The 10,910-nt window shown below is 34.8% G+C and overlaps 1 protein-coding gene across 1 annotated transcript; it reads right to left on the bottom strand.

Moving 5' to 3' along the window:
• Window positions 1-6,949: 6,949 nt before the first annotated feature.
• LOC123659633 (DNA-directed RNA polymerase III subunit RPC8) lies at window positions 6,950-8,558 on the bottom strand. The gene is made up of 4 exons (XM_045594834.1): window positions 8,448-8,558; window positions 7,802-7,985; window positions 7,573-7,713; window positions 6,950-7,488 (listed from the first exon to the last, which is right to left on the bottom strand). Exons 1-4 carry the CDS (start codon window positions 8,556-8,558, stop codon window positions 7,280-7,282), a joined length of 645 nt encoding a protein of 214 aa, XP_045450790.1. The 3' UTR covers window positions 6,950-7,279.
• Between the last annotated feature and the right edge of the window lie 2,352 nt (window positions 8,559-10,910).

Raw genomic sequence — 10,910 nt, 5'->3', positions numbered from 1 at the left:
TTTTCCGAATATAACAACCAGGCTATAGCTTACATACCCCGTAATAACAATTCGTAACATTATTTATTATAGCTTGCTTTTAGCTATCTAGTTAACATCACTGTCATAAACATACAAGTAGTTTAAAGTAATGAAAAACCAACAAGTTTACATTAGTATGGCAAATATAATAACAAAAAGTAATAGAGATTAGATATCTAATATGACAAGAACTAAAGTGTTAATAGGAGTTATAAGTAAGTTTTACAGATAATTATCATAATTGAATCAGACATTTTAGAAACAGATAATTTCAATGAGAGTAGCATTAGTTCATTTTAAATCTCATTGTCGCCTTCATTAAATTCCATGAAATAATTTTTTTAAATAAATAAACAGACAAAAGACAAATTAATATTCTAAAATACATGTTATTTATATCTAAGTTTAAAATTTTAAAAACTAAAAATGTTATTATTATATATATTTTAGTATATATTTTGTTGCTGTAAATTATACAATTAAAAAAGGAATTAATCTAAGTAGCACAATTGTAGAAAAGTTAAAAATTAAAACATCAATTTTTTTATTACGGGTTATTAAAAAAAAATAATATAATATTGAAATGAAATATTTTAGTTTAAGTTACGTTTAACATCACAAAATACACATTATATTGAGATCCCTTAAAATTAATTCTATCCAAAATTCTATTTTTATTTTCGTAGAGATTATTTTTGTAAGTTTTGGTGTTGGATTTAGAATGTGGTACAAATAGTTCTTCCTTGGGAAATTTTGTAAAAAAAATAAATAACAAATCTTGTTCAAATATGTACAATTCAGTGATGCAGTATTATAAAGTACTTATATATTGCTAATCTAATTCCAGTGTTCAGGACTTCAGGAATAGACAGTTTAAGGGGGCTCTCTTTTTGTTAGGAAAGTTTTATATGTCGCATAATTTTTCTATAGGTACAAGGTGAGTAAGGGGATATCCATTAATTACGTGAGCTATTTTTCGATCAGTCGATCGATCAGACCCTTCCCCCCTTAGGTGAGATTTACCTGGACCCCTAGGTGTTTACAGGTGTTTGCCGTGGTCTGGATGTTTGTGCAGTCTTTGTGGGTCTCCCCACCGTTCCTCGGAGAGCACGTTAAGCCGTCGGTTCCGGTTGTTATCATGTACACCTGATAGCGATCGTTACTCATAGTAGGGAATATATCCGCCAACCCGCATTGGAGCAGTGTGGTGGATTAAGTTCTGATACTTCTCCTACATAGGAAAAGAGGCCTATGCCTAGTAGTGGGATATTACAGGCTGAAGCGTATTTCGGTTATCCCCCCTCCCTCGTTTAAATGAGATTTGGTGAGATTTCATTGGACCCCTCCCCCCATTCTGAGTTCACGTAATTAATGGATGTCCCCCTAACTACATATAGGGTTGCTTCTAAAAAATTATTGATTTTAATTCAATTTATTAAGACGATAATTATGATATTTGTGATTTATTTCGCGGTTGTTTTCATGTACTATATGATCAAAAGTTGATCTCTGTTGTAATTTTATTGTAAAATAATTTTAAGTATTAAATATTTTTAAATTAAATCTTTAAAGATTTAAATAAAAATACAATATTAGACTTTTCGCTTGCTATGCAGTTTTATTATTTCATGTGATATAAAAGGCTGTTGCTTTGTTTTAATAATATGTAAAAAGTTAGCTTCAAATATAATGTTGATGCTACAGTTTTAGTATATCATAGTCTATTTACGAAAATAAACTGTAACATTATTATATTTTGTGTAATGAAGATGGAATATATTATTGTTGCATATGAATTTAAATGTGTTTTATTTAGTACATTTTTGCATTTTATTATATTTAATATTGACAGTCAAAAATTATCGTCAAAAACCTATACTGCAACGTTCGATACGTTACGTAGCTAATCAAACATAATTGTGTTTGCTCGCAAACGAAAAAAAACCGACTTCAATTACATCGACGAGTAATACAACGTAAATCGACGAAAAAATACTCAAGTAACTGCGCGTTATCTAAGATTACTCAAAAAGTAGTTATCAGATCTCAATGAAATTTATATGTGACCACATGACAAACATCAGCTTTCGATTAAATTAAAAATTATTAAAATCGGTACACCCAGTAAAAAGTTATTGCGGATTTTCAAGAAGTTCCCTTGATTTCTCTGGGATCCCATTCTCAGATCCTGGTTTCCTTATCATGGTACTAAACTAAGGATATCTTCTTTCCAACAAAAAAAGAATTATCAAAATCGGTACACCCAGTAAAAAGTTATTGCGGATTTTCAAGAGTTTCCCTCGATTTCTCTGGGATCCCACCATCAGATCCTGGTTTCCTTATCATCATACTAAACTTGGGATGTCTCCTTTCTAACAAAAAAAGAATTATCAAAATCGGTACATCCAGTAGAAAGTTATGCGGTATAATAACAACGTAGGTCAACGAAAAAAGCGTCAAGTAAAAACGCATCATTAGATATAGCTCGAAAAGTAGTTGTTAGATCTCAAATAAATTTAAATGGGACCAATTGGCACACACCACCTTTCGATTAAAAGAAAATTTGTCGAAATCGCTCCACCCATTCAAAGATTCTGATGTAACATACATAAAAAAAAAAAAAAAAATACAGTCGAATTGAGAACCTCCGCCTTTTTTGGAAATCGGTTAAAAAGTAAAGAAAATTTGTCTAACTACTGAGAGTCAGACAGCGGTCGGTCGAGACACTCTCGGAGCAGCTGTTAGCATTAGTAATTTAGTATAAACATTTATTTCCGACCTGGGAGTGGCCTTGTCATTCTGCCGCTCTGCCTCGGCGAACATGGTAAGCTGTCCTCAATGGAGAAAGAGGCCTTTTACCATCTGTGGAACTTAACAGGCTGATTTAGGCCAGTTCATGGATGGGTAACGCTTTTTCCTTTGTTTAGCGAAACCTTTTGTACGCCTCCGCGGAGGATGTGGTTTACTCTCAAAACATGAAAATACGGGAAGCGCTTACTCTAAATCCTCTATTTTTAATCGACTTAAAAAAAAGGAGGAGGTTACTCAATTTATATATTTTTTTAATGTATGTTCGGGGGTAATTTCGTCGTTTATGAACCCATTTTGATAATTCTTTTTTTGTTGGAAAGGAGATATCCCTAGTTTAGTACCATGATAAGGAAACCAAGATCTGATGATGGGATCCCAGAGAAATCGAGGGAAACTCTCGAAAATCCGCATAACTTTATACTGTGTGTACCGATTTTGATGATTTTTAATTTAATCGAAAGCCGATGTTTATCATGTGGTCACATTTAAATTTCATCGAGATCTGATTACAACTTTTGGAGTAATCTTTGATAATGCGTATTTACTTGACTATTTTGTCGTCTACCTACTTTGTATTACTTGTCGATATAATTGTAGTCGGTTTTTTTTTCGTTGCCCTTTTGTTTATCATAAACATCAAATTATAAATTAAATATCATTTCAAGTCTTTTAACCAACTTCCAAAAAAGAAGAAGATTCTTAATTCCATTGTATTTTTTAATTTTATATAGGTACCAGCGACCCGCTCCGGCTTCGCACGGGTACAATGCTGAACTAAATTTAATATATCCCTACTTCCCTACTTATAAATGTGAATGTAAGTTTGTTTGTTACGCTTTCACGCTAAAACTACTTAAGCGATCATTCTGAAACTTTGTATACATATTCTTGAGGTATTTCGAGGTATTAGAAGTAGCATACTTAGAGAGAATACGTAGATACTTTTCATTAAAAAAAAAATTCAATGTGAACGAAGCCGCGGGTAAAAGCTAGTACTAAATAAACCACAGAATCAACATCACTTCAGCCTATCACAGGCCACTGTTGGACATAGACCTCCAGTTTCCACAATTTCGCGCCAAAAATGGCGTGAACTCATGTGTGTTGCCTATAGTCACCGCGCTGGGCAGGCGGGTTGGTGACCGCAGGGCTGGTTTGTCGCTTCGAAGACGCTACTGCCCGTCTTCAGCTTGTGTATTTCAAAGCCAGCAGTTGGATGGTCATCCCGCCATCGGTAGGGATTTAAAATTCCAAGGTGGTAGTAAAGTATTACAGAATGTCTTTATATAATTATAATTTTCACAACTGTTTTGTCAGTAGACAATACAAACATGTTTTCTCTAGAGGTTCCTCTTGAATTAGTAAATTATGGTTTTAGTCTAATCCTGTTCAACCTAATGTACTTACTATAAACGCGGTTTAAAAATCAACCTTAATACCGACTAAAGTACGAACATACAATTTCAAAAAAATTGTCGCGCCGGCCCGCCGGCACCGCCGGCCGGTACCGCCGGACGCATTTTTCGTCGATCTACGTTGTATTATACCGCATAACTTTCTACTAGATGTACCGATTGTGATAATTCTGTTGGAAAGGAGATATCTCTAGTTTAGTACCATGATAAGGAAACCAGGATCGGATGGTGGGATCCCAGAGAAATCGAGGGAAACTCTTGAAAATCCGCAATAACTTTTTACTGGGTGTACGGATTTTAAAATTTTTTAATTTAATTGAAAGCTGATGTTTGTCATGTGGTCACATATAAATTTTATTGAGATCTGATAACTACTTTTTGAGTAATTTTTGATAACGCGTAGTTACTTGACTATTTTTTCGTCGATCTACGTTGTATTACTCGTCGATGTATGTTGTGGGTTATCCCTAAGAGATAAACATATATCACGGACTTTTTTGTAGACCTTTGTAAGTTGTATAATACTGTAGTACATTATTTTGATATATCTCGCAGAGTTCAACCAGCTTTTGCAATGTAAGCGCAAAAAATGCGTGAAATCTCTAAAATTATCAGCGTTTCTCTATCATATTATGCATGTATTATACATATAAACCTTCTTCTTGAATGACTCTATCTATTAAAAAAACCGCATCAAAATCCGTTGCGTAGTTAAAGATCTAAGCAATCATAGGGACACAGATAGCGGAAAGCGACTTTGTTTTATACTATGTAGTGATGTTACCTTAGAACTTTTGACTGGGTGGACTAATTTTGATGATTTTTATTTTAATCGAAAGGTAGTGCGTGGCATGTGGTCCCATTTAAATTTAATTCAGATCTAACAAGTACTTTTCGAAGTACAGGTATTTAATAATGCGTATTTACTTTACTATGTTTTCGTCGACCTACGTTGTATTATTAACTTTTTACTGGGTATACCGATTTTGATGATTCTTGTTTTAATCGAAAGTTTAAGCAGTAAAGCTTGTCTTGCAGTCCAATTTAAATTTGATCGAGATCTGATGACTGGTATTTGAGTAATCTTTAATAACGCGCATTTACTTGTTTTTTTTTCGAGTTACGTTGTACTTGTCGATGTATTTGAAGTCATTTTTTTCGTTTGCGAGCAAACACAATAATTTGAATATTATTATAGTAAAAATAATGCGAGAACCACTTGATGAAATAAAGTTTTTTTTTTTTTTATTATGTTAGGATATTATAAACTAAAAAACCTCTTGAAAATGAAGACTGAAAAAACTTCAATTTTTTACTAGGTATAAATATATATATTTTTAGAAGAGGACAAATGGACAGTTGGCTCAACTGGTGGAAAGTGAAAACAACATCCACTGACACCCGCCACATCAGAGGATTAGCAGGCGCTTTGCCGGCCTTTCAAATAATAAACTAATGAATCAGGCAATGTGTGATTATCTGCAAGAACCTATAATCGTTGTACGGTCGACTATTACTTTCTAAACAATATACTAGAGGGCGTGGTGGCGTGCACTTTTCAGAGTATATCTGTTAGGCCTCTAAAAATAGACAGGATTCTATTGGTACAAAATTTTAAGATTTATTTCATTTAAAACAAATAAATAATAAACGCTTCACACTCAACGGCCTCCAGTAGGATTTTCTCCTATAACGGGAGTCCGAAAAACACACAATACACAAGCACAAACGCCCAGACCACGACAAATATCTATATGGCCAATATTACAACCCGCGACCTCGATATATATATATATATATATATATATATATATATATATATATATATATATAATCTATTTCTTTTTAGAAGTTGTCGTATTTAGTTTGTTAGGTACTAGCAGTTCCCGAAATCAGTCTATCCAAATAATTATTAGCCTCATCAGTATTATGACATATTGTATAACTAGCGACAGGACTAGCGACGGGTATAAAATATAATTATAGCCTATGACATTCACTGAAAAAATGATTAAAATCGATACAGTAGTTTTGATTTATTCATTACTGCCCGTGGCCCGCACGCGTTAACTTAGAGTAAAAGCCGGCCGGAACCGCCGCAAACGCTACGTACCGCGATTTTTAAATCTGTAATATCTTCGAAAATATTCATTTAAATCATATGCTGTAAAGGGCCATATAGATCTATATTAAATAAAAAATATATTTAAGGTATTTAATTGGATAAGGATTAATGCTGTATTGGTTAAAATCGCTTCGAAAATTAGCCATTATTTGTCGTAAAAAGTAAATGACAAAAAAATGTTATTGTGGGATATCCATAAGAGATAGGTATATACCATCGCGGAGTTTTCTGTAGACCTTTTCAATGTGTACAATACTTAGTACATTATTTTGATAAATCTCGTAGGGTTCAGCCTGCGTTTGCAATTTAAGCGAAAAAAATAATAATTATTTACGACATAACATTAGAAAACTCAAAAATAACAGTATTACTCCACTATTTAATGGATGTTATTATACATATAAACCTTCCTCTTGAATCAATCTATCTATTAAAAAGAACCGCATCAAAATCCGTTGCGTAGTTTTAAAGATTTAAGCGTACATACATGTGCAGGGACAGAGAAAGCGACTTTGTTTTATACTATGTAGTGATGGTTTGTTTTAAAAATAGCAGATAATAAAGGAAACAGTCCTGGTACAGGTTCAATTCCCACTCGGGAATATGTTTAATTAATTATTTGTATTTACAATATTTCATTTCCTGTCTGGTTGTCTGACCCTGTTGGTTTCGCCACTGTGCCTCGGACAAGCAGTCAGTCTCGGTTGTCATAGACACCTGATATCGATCGTCACCCATAGTAGGGAATATATACGCCGACCTGCAGTGTCTTGGATTAAGTTCCGACTCTACCTTTCTCCTACATGGAGATCTAAGAGGCCCATGCCTAGCATTGGGTTGCTACAGATTGGATCGTTTTAATGACAATTATTAATATATTAATAAAAATATATTAATACATATATTATTATTCATTATCTTGGTCATCATTATTGTCATCGTCATCTCCTTGAGCGGCTGTTTCCCACCACGTCAGTAAACCTAGGCCTGGTTCATTAATAGCAGCTGTAAGTTTATAAGGGGCAATAGTATGTACAGGACGTTCACTGCCAGGTGGACCAGTAGGCAAACTTTCTTCGAAGACCTCACTCGTCACTCTAAATCTAATTGGCTCGCCTGTAAATAAAATTAACAGAAATTAATTTAGTACGTTTTGTACAATTCATTAAATTTCATATTTTTAATAGTTTCTCCAACTACCTGCATCCATAAACAGGTCATGTTTTTCTCCATCTTCTTTTGGATACTCCCATACCCAAGCCTGATCTGTTTCATCAAATCTAGATGGATGTTGTAGAGCATTGACCGGTATTAAAATATCATCAAAAAAACCCAACGTAACTGAAATAAATATTTAATAATATAAAAATTTGTCCACTTTATTTGTAATTTAAATGTAATAATAAATTTTTAAACTTATTTTTATTACCGTGAACACCTTCTCTACTACAACTCCGTATTTTTCCTATTAATATTTCTTCAACAAGTGGTCTAAACACTATGTACTTGAATTTTACTTCAGTATGTGACGAACCATCGCCAGGAAAAGTGTAAGAATGGCCTATATGTGTAATATCATACAGTGCGATGCATAAACCTACATTTAAAACTACCTGAAAGTTTCAAATTGATATAATTATTACATAATCATCATTACAGCCTATACAGTCCACTGCTGGACATAGGCCTCCACAAGTTTACGTCAAAAATAACGTGAACTCATGTGTTTTGCCCATAGTCACCACGCTGGGCAGGCGGGTTGGTGACCGCAGTACTGGCTTTGTCGCACCAAAGACGCTGCTGCCCGTCTTTGGCCTGTGTATTTCAAAGCCAGCAGTTGGATGGTTATCCCGCCATCGGTCGGCTTCTTAAGTTCCAAGATGGTTGTGGAACCTTGTTATCCCTTAGTCGCCTCTTACGACACCCACGGGAAGAGAGGGGGTGGCTAAATTCTTTAGTGCCGTAGCCACACAGCACAGCAGGCCTTAAATATTACATAATCTCAATGGATAAAAAATATCATAAAATTATACACGTAAAATTTAAATATTAAGGGTTATTTCCCAATTATTTACCTTGTTTGCAAGTTTTCTATTTAATAAGGTTGTTATTGAATGTTTTAGACTGTGATGGAAGTTTTCAGGTGTAACTCTAATAACATCTTTCATTTCTGCTGCGACAAACATTTTTTAAATAAAATGTTTTATTTACAGTTTTAAAATAAAGAACAAATTGTCATTATAACATCAACAATTAGTTAATTTGGTGAATTTCAGAAGCATGGTAAATTTCGCCAATGTCACTTATGATGGAGAAGACACAATAGACTATTGTTCATCAATTTGGTTTGAATAAAGATGAAAAGAGTCAGCCATTTATATATTAAATGTCAACCGAATCTGAAACAACACAATCATTTATACTTATGCTAGTTCAGACCAATTTATTAGAACTTAATTTTGGTATTCATGCTTAGTTATGGAGGTTTATAATTAGCAATATCTTCAAAGGAAAACATAAAAGATCTTATGGGGTGTTTAAATAACAAAATATTTCACTGAACACCAGAGGTAGGGCACAGCAGGAACCGAGGGAGTTGCTGAACTCCTATTCGGCGTGTCCCCGGGTGGTGGATAGCGAAACTCCGCTCGCGGTTTAACCGCTGTGGGTGGTATGGGTCTTTGGACCCCCGCGGAACCAAAACCAGACGATGTGCTCCGGGTTCTCAGAGTGGACCTGTGAACGCAGGCCTGTTGGCACGGAGCTGCGGCGGTGTGTGTGGCGCTGAGACGGCGCGGAGACGTAGGGGTGGGGTTTTCCTTCCCCCACATGGTGGATGGGGTTTGCTTTGCGGGTAGCCCTGGGCGCCCTGCAGTTTCTGCGGGGCTGCTAGGTGCGGCCCGGTGGCCGAGGACGGGCTGGACCTCACGGTCGCCTGAACTAGCAGCTAGCCTGTAGAGCAGCTCCTGCATCTCGCCTCTTTCTTGCAGACGGCGGAGGAATTGACTTAGAAAAGTTGAGCATCCCTTCCAACGGGGCCGAAAGGCCATCACCGGAAGGGCATCGTGGTAATGTGCGAAGGCGATCCCATGGGGATATTTATTAAGACGCCGGCGGAAAAAAGATGTGGGTTTTAGTGGATAGTCTGGCATTGCACTTTAGGCTGGGAGTTCCACACTACCATCACCCTCGTGTGGCAGGGTTAATGCGTAAATTGCATTTCCCCATCTAAAAAAAAGGGCAGGGCACAGCAGGAAATATCCTACTGAACCTCAACCTTAAAGAAGATCAGAGCTAAATAATACTGCATTCAAGCAATGTTGTAGTCCTGTGGTAAGTCCTGGGTCAGGGGAGATTGGGTCAGTAACGCATTTGTAATGGTTCTGGCATATTATGCAAGCATCTATATGCTACAGTAATCGCTTACCATCAGGTGAGCTGTTTCCTTGTTTGCTGACCTAGTTTTCATAAAAGACAAAGACCAATTTAATTGGCAACTGGAGCTGAAAAAACTTAACTTAAATTTTATTGATCAATTCACAATTTCTAACCTATTGTCTAAATTTGAGCTAATTCAACATGTGTATTGTAGTTTTATTTAGAGGTAACATTTAAGGCCTTCGACCTCAATCTGTAGGCCTTAAAAATTAATTTAACCTGAAGAACTAGTTGACTAGCTATCGATAAGTGAACAAATAAGTGCATTTGTGAATAACATATCGCTGAAATAATGAGCATTAGTTAGAGAGTTACCCAAATTTCGTCAACAATAGGAGAGATCAAATAATTTAAATAACACATATACAAATAAACAATTAAAAATTTATTTTTACCTAACCCAGGTTATTTTTTAAACCAACAATCCGAAAAATCAACCATTTAAAGTAATAACATTAAAAAGATATAATATCTCAGTCAGTTCTTGGCTTAATGGCTTTTGTGTGATTGTGTCAGTTTGACACATCATTTCGCTAATGTCACGTGGGAAATAATATCTCAAAACAAAAATAAAGGTTTCTTCGCGAGGTTTCTTCGTCTAAGATCTAAGACATGGAGCATAGAGAAAAAATAAAATTTAAAAAAAGAATAAAAATAAAAATTAAAAGAATTTCTCTATGCTCCATGAATGGTACTTTAGTCTTGGGCTTAATCGGACATTGTCAGATGCGCACTATATTCGTATGTACTAGTACACCTTATTAGTACTATTAGTGACCAATGATAATAAATAGTACCTGGCTACAAAACAGTGCACAGTTCGAAATACTTTTTTTTTTCATCAATTTGTTTTTTTTTTGCCTTTTAGCACTAAAGATACGATTGTGAAATAACAAACCTCATTATACAAATTATTTGATTCCCATAGAGATAACGTAAGCAAATTCCTTTTACGTAAAAGTGTATTGTAAAGGTTTTTTTAATCACTAAAATTCGCAATTTTTACTTTCCCACGCTAAACAAAAACTATGACAAAAAAAAATACTTTTACGTAAAAGGAATTAATTTACGTTATGTTCATAAAACTTTGATTAAAAAGG

This window comes from Melitaea cinxia, chromosome 14 (genome assembly GCF_905220565.1).
Source record: "Melitaea cinxia chromosome 14, ilMelCinx1.1, whole genome shotgun sequence".
Lineage (NCBI taxonomy): Eukaryota > Metazoa > Arthropoda > Insecta > Lepidoptera > Nymphalidae > Melitaea > Melitaea cinxia.
This window is presented reverse-complemented; position numbering and strand designations above follow the sequence as displayed.

Excerpts from the sequence above, each read along its gene's own strand:
- LOC123659633 (XM_045594834.1), bottom strand. The coding sequence starts at position 8,558 with ATGTTTGTCGCAGCAGAAATGAAAGATGTTATTAGAGTTACACCTGAA. Across the intron at positions 7,986-8,447 it reads ATAGAAAACTTGCAAACAAG|GTAGTTTTAAATGTAGGTTT; the intron begins GTAAATAATTGG and ends TGAAACTTTCAG. Across the intron at positions 7,489-7,572 it reads TGACCTGTTTATGGATGCAG|GCGAGCCAATTAGATTTAGA; the intron begins GTAGTTGGAGAA and ends TTTTATTTACAG.